The sequence below is a fragment of the Rhinopithecus bieti genome, unplaced genomic scaffold (genome assembly GCF_001698545.2).
Source record: "Rhinopithecus bieti isolate Rb0 unplaced genomic scaffold, ASM169854v2 scaffold_47995, whole genome shotgun sequence".
NCBI lineage: Eukaryota > Metazoa > Chordata > Mammalia > Primates > Cercopithecidae > Rhinopithecus > Rhinopithecus bieti.
The window spans coordinates 1,010,366-1,029,610 of record NW_016819498.1 but is presented as its reverse complement, the minus strand read 5'-3'; the positions used below and the strand labels follow the sequence as shown (position 1 = coordinate 1,029,610).

Below are 19,245 nucleotides of genomic sequence, written 5' to 3'. Positions count from 1 at the left end.
ACGTAATTTTAGACTAATGCTCCAAACACACTTTTGTCTACTTATGAAAGTTTCCTCTTGTACAGTAAAATGTGGAATGGAGTCAGGAGTGGATGGTGCTGGCCAGGAGTCCATCCATCACCTCCAGCTGTAGCCATTTTAAGCTTCTCTGCTTTGTCATGCTCCCTACAACCTTTACTCCATTCAATCTACAAACACTTCCCAGAATTCTTTTTGAAAGAGAGAGAGAGAGAAAATGAAGACAAAATATAAAATACAGGACTAAAAGTTAGAAACTTTCAACTAGGAAAACACTTGGGAATTCAAACAACTACATTTTAAAGAATTCTCTATTTTAATTGTGTTAAGAAGGTGAAGCCTGAGTTTGCATAAACCCCAGTCTCTAATATTAGGATCATTAGCTCAAGTGCAGAAAGGGAATGTGGAAGAACAACCCTCACTCAAGGGGTGAGAGACGGGCTCACCAGGAAAGTCAGGCTGTAACTTCACATAGTAACCCATTGGCTTTCTTATGCTTCTGTGTGAAGAAGGGTTATCAGTTTCCAGATTTGTCCATATGGAAACAAAGTCTACCCTTCTGAAATGAAGATAGCTCCCTATTTAAACTAGGCAAACTCAGAGATTTCCACTCCAGTTTCACACCACCTTTTACTTTTTTTTTTTTTTTGGAGACAGTCTCTGCAGCCCAGGCTGGAGAACAGTGGTGTGATATTGGCTCACTGCAATCTCCGCCTCCCAGATTCAAGTGATTCTCCTGCCTCAGCTACCCAAGTAACTGGGATTATAGGTGCGTGCCACCACACCTGGCTAATTTTTGTATTTTTAGTAGAGGCAGGGTATCGTCATGTTGGCCAGGTTGGTATCAAACTCCTGACCTGAAGTGATCCACCTGCCTTGGCCTTCCAAAGTGCCGGGATTACAGGCATGAGCCACTGCATCTGGCCCTTTTACTCTCTTTTAAAGGGGCAGCATTATAAAAATCTGTGTCATCATCAGTATTTAATGGACATCTCTATGCACATACAGGTCAGGCCATATCCTGGTAGCAGTGAGAGTACACGCACACACACACTGGGAACTTGTAAAACTGTATATTCAGGAGCTGGGGGAAGGAGAGACCCTTGCAGATACACAGGGAAGCTTCACCCTATGTATCTACAAGGATATCTCAAGTATCCTTGTAGATATGCTAGATATCTATAACTGGACCTTGGCTGATTCATAATCGTATTATTTTTGTAGAATAGGTAATGTTTTAATAAAGCTGCTGAAGAAAGCTGAGTCATGTCAGACACCAACACTGCAGGCCATGCGGTAACATCAGCAGTCTATGCCTCTCATTGCAACAGAAAGGGAGAAAATACACATCAGCATTTATAAGTCGAATTATAGGAATAGGCAAACTGGCAGGAAGTGAACTGGTCAATGACTCAATGCAATTCACGCTGAGAATCCTGAAAAGGGCTGTGTGTGCCAGCTCCCTGACCTGGGTGCTGACCTGCTGTTGACAGCCCACAGTCAGGATACCCTTCCACGCTCTGATTACTGCAGGCCAAAGGTAACAGAAATATATTTTACTCCATAAAACTGGGGTGAAGCTTGAGGAGTGTCCTGCTAATAATTTCACCTCTGTAAGACACAAGAGCAGTAATTAGTGGATTCAATGGCTACTCCATTTTCAAATCATTCAGGATCTAAATGACAGAAATATAAGAGTTCTGTCTGGGGAAAAAATGTCCTTGATTGCTGTAATTAACTCCTTTAATGATGTTGTACCATCTTCAACAACGGTTCTCTCCTCAGACCTACTTAATTAGAATTACTAGGGCTGGGCCCTGGGAATCTGAATTATTAAGAGGGTTTCCCAATGGCATCAGATGATCAGCCAGCTTGGGAACCAGCCAGTCAGGAAGCTGTTTCTTCCTGTAACTCATTCTAGTCCCCTACCCCTTCCTCCCACATATATACTCAGGACACTATCTGAAGCCCAATCCTAGGGCAAGTGAGAAGGAAAAGGGATTGTTCACAGGCTGATTTCAGAGTTTCAATAAGAAAACAAAGCAAGCTATAGTTTGATTTTCGTTTTCCTTTTGTGTGAGGTTTTGTTTACCTAGAAAATCAAGCAGATCTTTATTAAAGGGGCAGAAAAGGAAGGAATGGCAAGAGAACACAGTTACTGAGGAGACAGGACTGTTAGAATATTTGTTTGTAGAGAAACCTGACACTACAGTACAAAGTTGTTCCTGCCTCTCCAATTTTAATTGGAATGCATGAGCACGCAGCATCCGCCTGGAGAAAGAACCAATAATCAGACCTGTAGTGCTGCACAGTCCCAAAAGGCTGAGTGCTGTCTCTTAAGGGGTCAGAGGCACCCCCTATAGCCCTGGCTGGCTGCGTCATCAGGGGCAAGGTTTCAAACTTCTCTGGGTCTCCAATTTCTTCATAAAGTGAAAGTGGTGAACAAAAAGACCTTGAGACTACCTTCTGGCTTAAAATACTTCTATACTTAGAGCCTTCCTCCTCAAGTATAACAAAACCCATAAAATCATCATCAATTCAAAGGAACACAAGTGTTTTGTACTTTCCTTCTGCAAATTGCTTCCTCACATCCAAAGAGAATGAGAAGGTGAAAATGGAGCCCACACACATGCCATAACCCTCAACAGCTTTGCCTAAAAATATTCTGTAACACATGTCATAGTTGAGTGAAGCTGAGGCAGTCTAAGCTAATAACCTAGCACTGGCCACATCCTTATACTTTTGCTCCTGAGAGCCAAGCAGCAGAGACCAGACATTTAGAGCAGGGGCCAGCAAAGTGGTGGGCTGGGATGCAGTCTAGAAGCCCCTGGGCCACTGAGACGTGTCTGACAGGAGAGCTAAGATTATCAGGGGCTAGTACAATTGCAGGAGGATGTAGTAGATTCCACATGCCTACGAGGCAGCATTCAATTCTGAGGGCTGGATATGACACACCTGACTCTGAGACGTGCTTTCAACCTGGTCTTGCTGATCCCTCTGACACACGGAGGCCAGCTCTATAAGGATGCTCATACCTCTGAGAGGTCAGCCTAAGTTCTGAGCAAGCCTAGGCAGAGACTCTTACCTGGAAGCGCAGGATGATGGTCCAGATGAGGCCAAGGGTCAGCCGGTGGTTTCCATCCACAATGTCATGGGATCCCATGTTCTCAAGATGGACTCTCTGCTCCTTCAGGAACTGAAGGGCCTTGTCCACATTCTCTAGGCAGTGGATGCGCATTCGTCCTTTGGTGGGTTTAGGCTAGAAACAGGAGAGCAGAGGCAGAGACACATCACTCAACAGAGCAGAGATGAACCCTGAGTTACTGCCTAGTCACACGTGCCCATTCATGCGATGCTCTGCCGCTCGGAGCAGAACATTAACAAACACGTGTACTCATTAAGTTCAAGGACAGTATTTACCTAACAGCCACATAAGAAAAGTTTACTTAATGGGATGGTAACTGATTCCTCTTTAGAGATTAATTGTGGAGCTATATAGTTTACAAATGAGCATTTGTTTAAGTTCAGGGAAGAGAGAATCCAATTTTCATGGAGAATTTCAGTGCTACTGCTGCCATCCATACAATTTTTTTGCAGCTGCATGACAAACACCTGTGAGGATTTTGATTACTTGGAATGTAAAAATAGGTTTGCCACCTGCTGGTAACCCTTAAGGTTGGCTCAGAATGAAAACAGGGAACACAACCATCAAATGAGAAGAATTTCCAAGTGGTGGTTGTGTGTGGAGGGATGGGGAAGGTTAAGTAAAAAGGTGTAACTTACAGAAAAGAAGGGGAAAAGGGGAAAAAATGAGTGTAGTGCAATTTAAATACCCCAAATGTTTCTTCCTTTTACCCAGTTTTATCAAAATATAAAAGAGGCCCTTGGAAGGTGAACATTTTAAATAAAACAAATGAACAAAAAAATATATAGAGAGAGAGAGTAGATAATGCATATGTGTATATATACATCTACTATAAAATATACTATCTACTATAAAAGTATGTATACATCTACTGTAAAAGTACATACACATCTACTGTAAAAATGTACTAGATACACACACACAGTTGACCTTTAGTTGGGCCTAAACTGTGCAAATGCACTTATACATGGATTCTTTCCAATAAATACACTGGAAAATTTTTTAGAGATTTGTGACAATTTGAAAAGACTCAGATGAATGGCCTAGCCTAGAAATATCAGAAAAAATTAAGAACAAGGTATGTCATGAATGCATAAAATATATGTAGATGGTAGTCTATTTTATCATTTACTACCACAAAATATATACAAATCTGTCATAAAATTAAAAATTATCAAAACTCATACACACAAACACAGATTGTAACGGCACCATTTGTGTAGTACTGAATTTTGGTATGTACTGTACTACTATAATAATTTCAGAGCCATCTCTAACTCCTACTGCGATGAGCTCAAGTATTGTGAGTGCCCACTTAAAATGCCTATGATGCTAATCATCTCCACATGGTCTCTCTAGTAAATTGGGTATCACAGTAAAAGTTCTTGTGTATTTTTCACAGTGTCTAGTGCAATAACGTAAACCTTGACTAATATCATGAGACCCAAAGTGCCACTAGTGAAGCTGGAAGTACTCCCAAGAAGCAGAGAAAAGTCGAGACACTACAAGAAAAGGATGAACTGCTTGCTATGTGTTGTAGATTGAGGTCCACAGTTGTGGTGGCCCACCATTTGAAGACTAAAAAAAGAAAAGGAAATTTGTGAAGCCATCCCTGAAGCTACATCAGCAGATGCAAAGACCTTACACTTTTTTGTGAAATATCTTTTTATCTCATATTGAAAATGCAGCTTTTGGCTGGGTGCAGCAGTTCGTGCCTGTAATCCCAGCACTTTGGGAGGCTGAGGCAGGCAGACTGCATGTGCCCAGGAGTTTGAGACCAGCCTGGGCAACATGGCAAAACCCGTCTCTACAAAAAAATAAACAAATAAATAAATAATTAACAATGCATCTTTTATGTGAGTGCAGGATTGCCATAAGAGAGGCACACCTAAAGACTAGTATGATTTAAGAAAAAGTGAAGTCATCACATCACAATTTAAAGGCATACGAAGGTGAAGGAGAATGTAACACCAGCAAAGGATGGTATGACTATTAATTTTTAATTGGGTAGCCCTCAGAACCAGGAAAGATTCACAGAGCTCCCAGTCTGACAATTTCAGAAAGAGGTTTGGCTTAAAAAAATGTCAAGGAGTTGGGAGAAGCAGCTTTTGCTGACCAAGAGGCAGCAGATGAGTTCCCAGGCGCCATTAAGAAAATCATTGAGGAAAAAGTGTATCTGTCTCAACAAATTTTTAACGCAGATTAAAGTGCCCTGTTCTGGAAAAAAATGGCACAAAAGCCTAGTAAGAGAAAGAGAGGTGAGCACCAGGACTTAAGGCAGAAAGGGATAGGCTAACTACTGTTCTGTGCAAATGCAGTTGGGTTTATAATCAGGACTGCCCTTATCCATAAAGCTGCTAACCTTTGAGCCTTGAAGGGAAAAAATAAATACCAGCTGCCAGTCTTTCGATTGTACAGAAAGAAGGCCTGGACAGTGACAACCGTTTTTCTGAATTGGTTCTACTGATGCTTTGGTTCCTGAAGTCTCCAAGTACCTTGCCAGTAAGAGGCTGCCTTTTAAAGTTATTTTGGTATTAGACAATGCCCCCACCCAGAACCCCATGAGTTCAACGCTGAAGGCACTGACATGGTCTCCTGGCCTCCAAACAGAACATCCCTAATTCGGCCTCTAGATCAAGGGGTCATACAGACTTGTAAGGCTCATCACTACACAAAACTCTATGGAAAGGTTTGTCAATGCTATGGAATAGAATCCCCAACAGAGAGAACATCATGAAAGTCTGGGAGGACTATACCACTGAAGATGCCGTCATTGTTACAGAAAAAGCTGTGAAAGTCATCAAGTCTGAAACAATAAATTCCTGCTGGAGAAAACGATGTCCAGATGTTATACGTCACTTCACAGAATTTAGGACAGAGCCAATGAAGGAAATTATAAAAGAGGTTGTGGATATGGCAAAAAGGTAGAAGTGTGAAGGTTTTCATGATATGGATCTTGGAGAAATACAAGAGCTAACAACACCACGTCTTAACGGAAGATGACTTGATGAAAATGAGTGCCTCCAAAAAGATGACAAATGATGAGGAAGAGGATGTAAACGCAGTACCAGAAAACAAACTGAATTTATTGCAAGGGTTCCAATCATTCAAGACTGCTTGTGTTATTTCCATAAAGTTACACCAAGTGTGCCGCCTCTTCTGCCTCCCCTTCTGCCTCTTCCACTTCTACTACCCCAAGATGGCAAGACCAATACCCCCATCTTCCTCCTCAGCCTACTCAATGTGAAGATGAGGATGAAGACATTATGATGATCCACTTTCACTTAATCAATCAGCAAATATATTTTCTCTTCCTTTGCTTAGTAACATTTTCTTTTCCCTAGCTTACTTTAAGACTACAGTAAAAGTAATACATACAACATGAAAAATGTTAATTGACTGTTTATGTTATTGATAAGAATAGGCTATTAAAAGTTTTGGGGGAATCAAATGTATAGGAAGATTTTCAATGGCATAGGGTTGGTGCCCCTAAACCCCCTACTTTGTTCAAGGGTCCACTGTGTGTGACACACACACACACACACACACACACAATGGGTTTCTATTATCTGTTGTACCAACACCAAGCTCGTGCCCTCACCCATCTGGCTCCATCCTTCTCTCCTTCCTATTTCCCATCACTCCCCATCTAGTAGAGGCTGCATCTGGAGTTGATGTCATCATCTTAAAAAGATGCCAGCAGGATGCACACATCCACATGTAGAAGAATGCACTCAGCCTGTGACCCGTCGTCCTGACTCCCCAGTCTCTTCACCTCATCACACCTATCTACCTTCCAAGGCTCGGGCCAAGGCCCATCTTTCCTTCCTGGAGATATTTCCCATTTCCAATCATTCTGGGTCTCACAGCTCTCCTTTTCCTCACAACTCTACATCTAACAATCTGGACCACAGAACCCCGGAACCAATCATTATAATTTTGCTATTGTTTCATTTATCGCTCTTACTACTTCCAACTAGACTGTTCCCTTCCTAAGTGCAAGGATGAGGCTTTATACTTCTATATTCTCAAGGGTCTTTGGTCCGGTTCTGTGCACAGAATTATGTGCAGAGTGAACTGAATACCAGCAGACAGACTGGGCTTGGTGTGTGCTGAGCTGACCTCACAGGGGAAAGAGGGCCAGGCTGCAACAACCCAGGTATGTGCAGTTAAGGGCAGCAGCCAGCCCTAACTTAGTATCTTGTCCATTCCCTGCTTTTCCTTTGGGTAGTTAAGATCCTCAGCTATGTGCCGCGTGGAAAATGTCTGAAAGGAAGGTTACTCGGGTAACAAGTGGCCACTTTAAGTCTGTCCAGTCTCAGATTATTATTTTTGACTTTCTTTTCTCCTATAAAAAAGGACAAGCAAAAACAGAAGAGGTGGTTGGCCTTGAGGAAATAAGATTATATGCAGAGGCCTACCACAAGTAGTAAAATTTTATTTTCAATATAATTGTCCCTTGGTATCTACAGGGGATTGATTCCAGGTCCCCCAAGGATACCAAAATCCATAGATGCTCAAGTCGCTTATATAAAATGGCACAGTATTTGATATAACCTATGCACATCCTCCCATATACTTTTTAAAAAATTATTATTATTTTTTTTTGAGACAGAGTCTTGCTCTGTCACCCAGGCTAGAGTGCAATGGCATGATCTTGGCTCACTGCAATCTCTGCCTCCTGGGTTCAAGAGATTCTCCTGCCTCAGCCTCCTGAGTAGCTGGGATTACAGGCACCCGCCACCATGCCTGGCTAATTTTTGTATTTTTAGTAGAGACAGGGTTTCAACCATGTTGGCCAGGCTGGTCTCGAACTCCTGACCTCAAATGATCCACCCACCTTGACCTCCCAAAGTGCTGGGATTACAGGCATGAGCCACCCAACCTGGCCTCCCATATATTTTAAATCATGGCTATATTATTTGTAACTAATACAACATAAATGCTATGTAAATAGTTGGTATACTATATTTTTAAAACATTGTATCATTGTTTATTTCTGTATTGTTATTTTTCATTGTTCTTCCCCTTGAATATTTTCTACCTGTGGTCAGTTAAATCCGACCATAATAGCAATGGAAAAAGAAATGTCTTTAAACATTAAGCTTCTCACATTATTGTGATATCCTCCTTACCCCCAAAAAAGAAACAGGAGGTGGATTCTGCCTTCAGAAACTTCAAAATGATTTTAATTTGGGTATGTGGGAAATGCTGGAATTTGCTATTTGTGCAATGCCAGGTTGCATCAAAATCAAGCAATCTAATGAAGTGGAAAAAATAGATATAAAACAGGTGTGGGCTTAATCTAAAATTCTGTAACTCTCATTCTGCAAGTGCTGTTTGAGGTGACACTGGTGCTCTCTCTTTCCACAGTATACCCGTCAGCCTCCTAAAGCTATCTGGGACGCCATCACGCTCCTGTCCAAGAAATGGATGGAGTCAGTGCCGCCCTAGAAGAAGTGGGTGGAGCAGCTCTCGCGGCCAGGAGTCGCAGAACTCTGCATATGGCTCTCACGTGTACTCTTTAAGTTTTTCCTTTCGTCTCTTGGATCAGCTGTCATTTCTCACGCTGAAACATGACTATTCATAGCAGCCCCTTTTCTTCTCATATCCAGGTGGTTTCTGGATTGAATGAAGCTCCTGGTTCAAAACTTCAAATCTGAGGGATGGGGACTAACTGCCTCTAAGAAAGGTGCAGGGGCTTCTGACATTTTTGCTGTTCGGGGGCCTTTTCCTGTCATTTCTTGTCAGTTTGTGCACCTGAGCAGTGACATAGTGAGTGGTCCACCTACGTGTGCTGTTTTCATCACAAAGAAAGTGCCTTCGTGATGGGAACTGCAGATCAAGGGGGACAGAAACTTCTAACTGGAGCAGCCATTCTCCTAAGTCTCCCTCCAAGAGGGTGGAGGGGACAGTGTGGATAGAATTATGAGAAGTTAAGGAAGAGAATCATGGACAGATGGGGACTGTCGGTACCTTCCCAGGCTCCAACCAGCAGGACATAACAAATGTTCTTTCAGACTTTATCCTGAAAGCTTGATCTCAAATAATCACTTGTCTCACTTACATTCAAATGAATGCAGTAGAAAAAGTGGTCCTCTCAGAACCTCCTCCCCACAAACAGGAAACATGTACGACACATTCCACAACTCTATTCTCTCTCTACAAAATCTCAATGGAATGTGTGTGTGTTTCCACATGAACATGGGGTCTGGGGTGTGGGAGAGGGAGGGTGGTGATGGGGCCCAAACACATTCATGCAGGTTGAAGAAGTTCAATGCCACATCACAGGGACCCCATGCTGATGGTGACTGGCTATGCCAGATGAGCTAAGAGATGGTTCATTCCAGACCTGGATGCAACTCAAAAACCAGCAAGCCTCAGAATAACAAGAATAAACAAGACAAAGCGAGGTGAGACGACTTCCTGATGGTACAACATGAAGGGAGTGGGAATTGAGACTAAAACTCAAGTACACCACACTCCCTCAATGTGTGTTCTACCTGCTTCAGAGTGGGCTTCTCACATGTTTTAAGGCACAATATCTGGGCAAGTTTAGGAAGCAGTAATTACAAGAAATTAAGTTCAGGAGGTGATCATGATCTCACAGAGCTATCCATAGAAACATGTTACAAACTTCAAAGCTCCCAAGATCTAAAAATTCTTAGCTGCCATTTACTGAGCAACTACTGTGTGTTCACCTCTCCCTGCTAGGCGGCTGACAGCTGTGATCCCATCTAATCCTCACAGTAACCCAGCATTATAATAATTACTATTCCTGTCATTTTATAGATGAAGACACAGTGGCTCAGAGAGATGAAGCAATCTACCAGCTAGTTAGTATGTGGTGAACCAGGACTTAAAGCTCGTCCTCTTCATGCTACAGGAAAAACCCAGAATATAGTACAGGGAAGAAGGGTACATGCTTCCATGTGAAAGGAAGTGAGGGACTCAGTTCCCATCTGCTGGCTGGTTTTCATTTTTTTAAAGAGCTATTTTTATATTGCCAAACTTCATCTTCTCAAAAGGAAGAAGAGGTAACAATAGAGAAAATTAAACATAATGGAGCGGGGCGGCGGAGGAGGGGGGGTGGGCGCCTCAGAGCAGTAAACACTTTCTGAAGCCTGCCCCAAGAGTGGCTAATTCTGCAAAGGAAAGGAGCGTCCTCTGTCTTGCCTCCATTATTAGCCATTGGATTCCCTAGTGTGGCATGTGTCCATCTCCACAGCAACATGTGCACTTCTGTCCTGTGTCCCTTCTGACAGGAAAGTGAAACTCAGTCCTTAACATGGGGACAAGGGTCGATACCAGACTCACACGACTATCGGGGGGCTCTGCAGGCAGACAGCAGTTCCTCTGAGGAAAATGCCTGTTTTTACTGATCCTCCTTTAAATCATTTTAAGAAGCTTCCCTTCCCCTCACACTACAGTCCGTGGATTCCTGTGTTTTTTTCACAGGCGCTTTTCCTGTTTCCCCTTCCCAAGGTCCCATCTAGTCCTAAACCTTTACCAGTCGTATCTCCATCCCAGACCCATCTTCTTTCTCACTCTAAAAGAGGAGAGGAAACTTACTGGGCCACATAAACATCTCTAGGATCTGACAACATAATTCTAATTGCTTATGGAGCAGCAAGTCCAGTCCAGGCCCTGCCTAAGAAGCAGTATGGCCTTAGGCAAATTCCCCTGCATGGACCCAAAACCTTTAGAGAGGAAGGAGGGGGCTGGGTGGTCCCTCCTGGGGCACTGACTCTGCCCCACCTGTCCGCCCAGCCTTGAGTTTGGGTCATTCACACTCTGTAAGGCATCAGGCTTTGCAGAATTATGGAGTAATCACAATGGCAAAGGTTTTGTCGTCCAAAGATGGAGAGGAAAAGAAAGAAAGAAAGAAAAAAGCTTCACGGAGCTGATCTGTCCTCTTTTTTTAATAGGAGAGGAAGATACAAGGGAAGGTTTCTGGCAGGGTGTTTTGGGAGATCTCTGGGGTGCTGCGATGCCCTGTTCCACCCTGTACCCCTGACCCCTTCTTTCTCTGTAAGTGTCCAAAGCAACCCTGCAGCTACCTGGAGTGACAACTCACCAAGGGTTGTGGTGCTGGACAGAGCACAACCCCGGGCACTGAGAGAGGCCAGTGAGGCCTAGATCTGCCACAACCCAGCTGGGTGGCCTCGCTGGTCACTTATTTTCCCTGACTTACCGTATCTACCAAGTGAGGGGATTTAACCTGGTGGTCACTAAAGTCACTCACAGCTGTATAAAAACAATCTACAGGGTGTTGCAGGGTAGAGGACTCACTAGCACCAAAGCTGAAGTCTACAGTACCTGCTGATTTCTTGTTCAGGTGAAGAGGAAATAGAGAAAGGACAATGATCTCAGCAAATCAGTGTGACAGGCACTTGCTTATGTTTTTGTCTTTTAATTGAACATAGATTTTTGCTATACACATTCACAAACAAGGGTCTCTACTGAATACACAGGGTAAGATGGGAAGCACTAATTTCAAAATTTCTTCTAATATGCTACAAAGCCAAACTCACTTCACATTAGTCCCCAAACTCCTCCCATCACATGAAACTCTGAGCTTTCAGAGGAGTATTAGTTATTCTGGCCCAATTAGGATTAATCGGGGAACACCACACTGTGTCCCATGACTTCCTGTCTGTCTTGTTCCCTGCTGGGACCCAATCCTAAGGGCTCCGAGGGAAAGGAGGTGCTCAAGAGTCAGTAGGGTGGGCTGCAGTCCACACCGTATCGCCTACTAGCAGCACTGGCCTTGGCAAGTCACTGGTAACCGTTTTCTATAAACCAGAGGTAACAGTTGCCCACTTCATTAGACTGTAAGAACTGAACGAGAAAAGAGTAGGAGAGTACTCTGTAAACACAAGTGATAGGGAAGTTACCATCACCATTCCTTTCCAAAAAACCCCTCCAGGTTAACTGGGAAACTTGCCCTACACACCAGTGCCTGCTGCTTGCTACCTCCAAATGCTCTCTTCACTTAGTACAAACTATGAGCTTTCACACTCTGGCTGCCCCGCCTGTGAAGCTCTTCTCTTCTCCTGGACCCAGCTGGAACCCTACCCACATCCTACCCACCTACTAAGGTTTCCTGACATCCCGTCCAGAGGGCTTATTTCCCCTTCTGAACTCTAGGGCTCTGGGGCCATTCATCTGGCACTTTATCGTGTGGCACTTAGGACTCTGAGTTCACTTTTCAAGCTTGTGGGATTAGACCCACATTTAATGGAGGAGTTCTGTGGCTGGTTGTTTAAAACAAAAGTAAATTCTCCCACACAAATGATGTTTTAAAAAAAACCCAGCTAGGTTCCATGGCCAGTCCACAAACACTGTTTCAATAAACAATATGTACCAGTATGGTTCTCTCAACAAAGGCTTTATGAAAAAAACTCAGAGCAGCTCAATGTGGGATTTAAGGCTTAACAAATCTCATGTTAAATCTATCTTCTCCACCTAGCTCAGCCTGTTTTGAAATTAATGGTGGCAACACACACACACACACACACACACAGACACACACACGCACACACACACTTTTCTGTTGCTTTCTCAGAGACTGACTGATGGAGTAAGAGGACAGAATACAGAACATCAGGAAACAACAGGCAAGCAAAAACCAGTGATAACTGACTTGGTGGGGTTTGGGGGATGGTAGAGGTGTTTGGAAAACCTCACTTTATTTCACTCAGAGGCGAGGGCTTAGTCTGGCCAGAAGCAAGGCAGAAAACTGGCCACTGTAGTGAGAACCATACTTCACTGCAGATGCCCATGAAGGAAGGTGGCAGGCAATGGTGAGCGTCTCAAGTGGGTTATGAGCTGTGGGCAGAACATTACCACCAAAGTGCAGGCCTGATATGCCAGGGGCTCCTCTCTCTCATGTCAATGCTGCTGCAGGGCAAACCTTCACCCCTCAAGTCTCATTCTAGTCTGGCCCTGAGATCTAGGTCTAATTACTAAATGGCCAGCACAGATTCTGTGCTCACACTTTTATCTGCCAATCCGATGCTAAAGGGTGGGTCTGTATTTTTAAGGGATTTTTCAAGTGAGATCTTTATGGAGACTTATAGACCACAGTGATTTCAGAATAAGAAATGAGAATAGTTTTCTTTCTAATCAATCTAATCCTGACTAGCAGAAGCTTCCTGGCCCAGCCCTCAGTCTTCTCACTGCTCTATGAGCTGATACACCTGAGGCTGAGAGGGAGCAGACACTTCTGGACACAGATCATAACCAGGCCAGGACCAGAGATCTCTGCCTTCTGATGTTGCTGAGTAGTTCAAAATCAAGTTCCTAAACAACCCAAATGCCTACATAAAACTTACTCATATTTAACTCAAATATTATTGAGCCAAAATCCAGGGTGGGGTGAAGGTGGCACTGTCTGGGTCACTAAACTAATGTTTCTTTGAACTTTAACCAGAAAACACACATGCACACAAACACACATTTCCTCCTCTGTAAAGGAACTGGCTCTAAGAATCTATTAATAAAGTAAATTGAATCACCTAGTCCCTCAAACATTTATCTGCTAGCTACTGCCAAGCTGGTGGTTAAGTGCTGGGGCTAAAATGCTGGTTGACAAAGACTGGGCTCCAGATAGAGTACAAATGTTTATGTTACCCAGGGTTTTGGACCACTGGTGCAGAAAGCTCAGCTAATGTTATCTGATGACACACTTAGCTGGGGACATTCATTTACCCAGGCCTGGAAGCTCTAACCACCTCATTAGTTCTGGAATCTGAATACGCAAGGAACCTTTGGGGCAAGCTCTCATGGAGGTCTCCTGCAGGGAGGATCTTTAACTTGAGGCCTTGGCAACCTCCACAGTCAAAGGCAGTGCGTGGTGTGTTTCCTTTCCAGGAAGTTCCACGAACCAGACTACGAGGCCAAAGGGACTTAAAATCTCCAGTCCAGATGAACAAGAGCTTTAGATAACTCTATCTGTGGTATCTTTATTTTTGGAATAAGAAAATTAGACTGGCCAACCTATATAACCCAGGATGGCTATGAAGAATGGGTAATACAAATGAAGGCACTTGGGGCTTTACCAAGTTCTGTAAAACCACTGACACTGACTGCTTAAGAGGCTGGAGATGGTAGCCACTGTATCATCTTCTCCATCCTTACTCTCCTAGGTATCTGGGTTCACAAAAAAACTTACTGCTAGCAAATAAGGAGAGGAGTGGGAGATACTCACATACATCTAAGAATTACGCTTTACTGGTTTTTCTCCCTACTTATATTTTTCTTGCCCTGTTCAGAATGGCAACGGGCCTGATCCCATTTATTATGGAGACATTATCAAGGACATAATCTTCTTGGTATAAAATAATTATGGGTCTTTAAAGGCAAACAATTTACTCCCTATAGTCTAGAAGATTGGACGCTATTGGAAAAAAAAATAAATGTTCAGACTAATTCCTATCCACATGACCTTTAATGATTTTTTTTTAGCTACTTTCAAAACACCATTTTCCCACTACACACACACACACACACACAAAATCAATAAATAATCATACCAGGTTAAATACTAAGAAACAAAAAAAGGTTGAGAGGTAGAGAAAGGAAGTCTGGTTATAAAAATTATATTTAAAGCTGCATATCACAATGATTCTAGTCTAGGCTCTCAAACAAGATTCATTTTGTAGAAACAAATCAAAATGCAATAAATGGCCTGTTCAAACTCCCCATGTGGGCCCACTCCCTCACCCCCACACCACAAACCAACTGCCTTCTTATAGCTGCCATGGTTCTGAGCAGGGGCCTCCTTTATTTGTCTAGTGTGACCCACAAACCCTCACAGAAAATGAGGCCACTAGACATACATGCTCAGGAACAAAGGGCATGGATGAAACTCACTACAGAGAAGACAGGGCTTCACTATCTTCTGGAGATCCCTGTTCTTGAACAGGAGGGCAGGGAAGAGAATACTCTTCTGGCTCCATTTTTACCCAGACTCAAAGAGGCAGTCTTTCTGCGGGCTGGTAACAAATAGGACAAGGTACAACCTTAGACCCTTGCCTGCGGTAAGAGGTGTGGGGCTGGTCTGCACACAGGCCCACTGCAGCTGGCAAGCTACAGGGTGGAGATCAAGTTAAAAATAAGGCTTTCTGGCAACCCTGCCAACTGCCAGCATCATATTTTCCTGGTGATGTCAGTGCAGATGTGGTCTCCATCCCTGGGCGTTGGCTTCTGGCTCCTGGCTCAGCCCCACCTCCACCTATGGCACTACATGTGCTCTGGGAGGATACAGCAACCATTTTCAAACCAAGGCGAGACAAAACCTGTTGGATCAGTCACAGTGACTGCTTTAAGCTTTAGTTTAAGGTGCATAAACAAGAGTCACATTAGAGAGGGCCACAGCAGCTCTGGGAAACAGATTGGGGATACAATTTTCAATGCAGACTGACAACTTTCCTGCCTGAAAAGGCAGGGTGAATTCATCAGAAGCTCTGTTCCCAAGGAGATGACAAAACACCAGCCTCTCCCTCCACCCCTAAAATAAAAAGTATGCAAGGAAGAGAACGTCAGTGACCACTGAATTCAATGCTTGCCACCTTAAGATGGCAGCTCAGATTTTCTAGACAACCAGAAAGACACAAATTTGGAAAACATTCCATCATCTCATGTGGTTCATCTAGAAACCAGCACCCAAGCCTGGCCCTTCAAATTCCAGCACCATGCCCTGTTTAACAGGGACCCCAGCCAAGTTCTTTCTGACCAAAGGTGGCAACCTTGCAAATTACCAGAATGAAGCGGCTTTATTACAGCTCAAGAACATCACCCAGGCTCGGAATGTGACACTAAGGCTTTCTGTGAAGCGCTCAACTCACTTCTCAAGATTCTCCTCAAAACTATCAATCATTAACTGCAGAATTCAACAGGAGACAAGTCCACATTTGATTTTTCAAAAATGTTTTCCCAACTACAATGCACGGCGATTCCTAAGATCCCTACTCACCAGCCTCTCTCCAGAGAGGACCTCCAGCAGCTTGATGAGCATCCGTCCATCTCGAAGGTCAGTGTACAGGTCTGTGATCCGGCAGGACACTCGGGCAAGGTGGGAATTGACCCACTTGGTGAAGGTCTTCTTCTGTACGGCTTCACGCTCATCTGCAAGCAGAGCAGAACTTGTTTTACCACTGACCACACATTGCCAGGAGCAGGCACATGCTAGCAGGGCCACAAGACCCCAGCCAGAGGAAGGTCAGCAGAACTGAACTCCAAGGACACCTCTACTTAGCACCCCTTAACTGTGGTCATATCTTTGAGAAAGAACACTGATTATTGATGGTTCAACTTACAATTTTTTGACTTTACGATGGGTTTACTGGGATATAGTCTCATAAGTCAAGGAGCATCTGCGTAGGAACTGTCCAGTCCTTAAACATGTGAGCTCCCAGGCCCATTGCCAGCAGAATATCCTTTGCTCCTCTTTCTTTTCTCCCATCCCGGCTGAAGAGGCAGCAGGATGCAGATGACAACAAGGTCCTTTGCAGTCCTGCCCTATACCATAATACTTGACTGGTAAAATTTCCAACGTACATGTTACAGCTATTATTCCTCTGAAAGGTAAGTATATGAAAGGGTGTAGGGTAGGAAATCTCAAGAGACAGCAGAAAACTGCTTCCCTCATCTACAAAGGATTGGGCAACACTGGTCAAGGTAAATTCACTCATGACACTGATTTGCAATGACCCCCTTCACCTGCTCAGTCCCACACACCATGAACAACAAACAAAATGGCAGGCAACATGGTAGAGTGCAAAGACATTGCAGGCAACAGGAAAGCAGGGTCTGGGCCCAGGGTTTCAACAAAAAATGTGATTCAACAGAGGATTCAATGTTCTCTTCTATAAAAGGAGAAGAAAACTATAATCTCCATACTGTGATCCTTCGCTGAAAAGGCAACTGTTGATTTATGGTCTAAAGTGTGATTGTTGTACATTCAAGTCATCCAGGAAACAGTGTTACACGTTTTTCAAGGCTCAGTGATCAAATTGTCCAATTTAAAGTTTAAAACTCTAGACATATTTGCCCAGAACTGGCCTTCACATACCATACAAACAGGCTTTCAAACTTCTTGCCTCTGCGAAATGTTCGAAACATAGGTCGCTGAAGACCTTCAACAGACATCCACAGAATATGCCCCGGATCCAGCCACTCATACTCCTGACTCTGTTCTCTATGTTACATACCCTATATCTAGTTCCACCAGTATGAATTTATGCCAAGAAGCTAAAACCTACTCCTAGTGCAAACCCAAACCACAAAAATGATTATGCATGAATCTACAAAAAAGGCAGATAGCTCAACAATTTGGCATATATTTCAAAACCACTGGGCGGGGGTAACAACTAAAAAGCCACCCTTGCTAATAAGGCATGTGCCCAGTAGCCTGAGAGTACTGGGTTCTCAGGTTGGCCAGAAGGAGAGCAAACAGCCCAACACCCTGGGAAGGTCTGTCTGAAGGCTTTGCTGAACTGACCCACCACAGGGAGGGAATGAGGCAGAGATGACACTGGGTGAGGTTTTACAGCTGCCGACCTGGCAGGAGAGTCAACTGGGGCACCTGCCAAGATCCCTGGCCACCTGCTACAGTCAGCGGCTCCTTGAGGTCCTGCCTTTCCCAAAAAGGAACTACCCATCCAGACAGAAGGAGGGCCCTTCCCCAGGGACAAAGGCCAACCAGAACACAGGAACAAAAAGGACAGGTTTAGGAGAAGGAGAAAAAGACAGTGAGAGGCAGGCTGCAGTGGAGAAGGAGCTGCACCAAAAACATCATGACAGGTCCTACAGAAAATACTACATGCATTATTGATCATGCAATCATTGTGATGGATGGCAACTTTACTACAGTGACTCAGAAGCTGTAATTCTGGGGCTAAGCTTGGCCGTTCTGAAAGAGCAGGTCTAGAGCAAAATACATAAGGTGCATTTCACAGATGGCCTCTTATCAAGGAGGCAAGTTAACTCCTAGTTTATACGTATTTAGGGTTAACAAATTTTTTTTGTGAATTATAAAATCCTTTATCCATTATACTGGAGTCAGAAAATGTTTTTAATGAAGCAAGGGAGCAAGATCAAAATGAAAACCTGCTTGGATTAAAGTATTTCCAAATAAACGAGCACAAAATGTCACTCTTTTGGGTGAATTACTCACTAAAGGAGCACCCCAACTTCTTTCAGGTTTTAAATTAACAGCTTCCTTTACAAGGAAACTCTGAGGATTTGCCAGAAACAACAGTCAGTAGACTTCCTTAGTGCCCTGTTCTAAAGAGTTACAGCCCAACTCCAACCTTCCTCCTCACAGAGAAGCAAATGGAGAGGTCATGGGTGGGTGCAGAGAACAGAGCTGAAATAGACTGAGATCTGTGCTGGGAGGGCTCCCCAGGGCTACCATGGTTCTTAGAAACTCAAGGTAGATGGGAGGAAAGAACTATTTCTTTAGAACTATTTCTTAGAACTCAAGGTAGGGGAGGAGATGTCAAAATAAAAAATAAGCTGTTGCATTCCTGCCCTCTCTTCCTGTTCCCCTTCCTTCTAACTCTCCTCAGAGTCAGGAGCAGGCCCCGGGAAGTGCAAGAGTGCTGGAAAAATCACGCAGGGTCTAAGTTCCTCAGGTTCACACCCCGCCACTGGAAAAGACACAGAAGATTCCATCCAGGGACCAGACCAGAATCAACACCCTCATAACACAAGAGGGGCAGGAAATGGACTCAACAGAGACACATAAAGCCCCAGCCAACGAGCGTGTCCTCTTACAATGGAGCGCTTGGTGAACAGCAAATACTTCTGAAGCCAGAAGGAGGGAGACAGAAGGGAAAAGAAATCTACTCAGTGGCTCAGTAGAGGATGAGGCTGCGTGTCCTTGGGGACTCCCCTCCTTTGTTCCACCCTTCCTGGGAAGGCACAATGACATCACCCCTGCACTCCCCACCCAGGAAGGCTGGGGGAGATGGGCCAGACATCTGAGGAGGAGCAGGAGCCCCTTGGCACGGATGATGAAAGGCAATCCAGGAGTGCTTCCAAGCTCAAGCTGCCGTGACTGGGGCTAGCTGCGT

General features: G+C 44.0%; 1 protein-coding gene across 5 annotated transcripts in view; it reads right to left on the bottom strand.

The window, feature by feature from the left end:
• Nucleotides 1-19,245, bottom strand: part of SPTBN1 (spectrin beta, non-erythrocytic 1) — a 217,350-nt gene that overhangs the window by 54,148 nt on the left and 143,957 nt on the right. For all 5 annotated transcript variants that reach the window (XM_017859016.1, XM_017859014.1, XM_017859015.1 and 2 more), the window contains 2 exons: nt 16,143-16,294; nt 3,104-3,277 (listed from right to left, as the gene is read on the bottom strand). In XM_017859016.1, the coding sequence (XP_017714505.1) occupies nt 3,104-3,277; nt 16,143-16,294 (326 nt within the window). The remainder of the gene's footprint in view (nt 1-3,103; nt 3,278-16,142; nt 16,295-19,245) is intronic.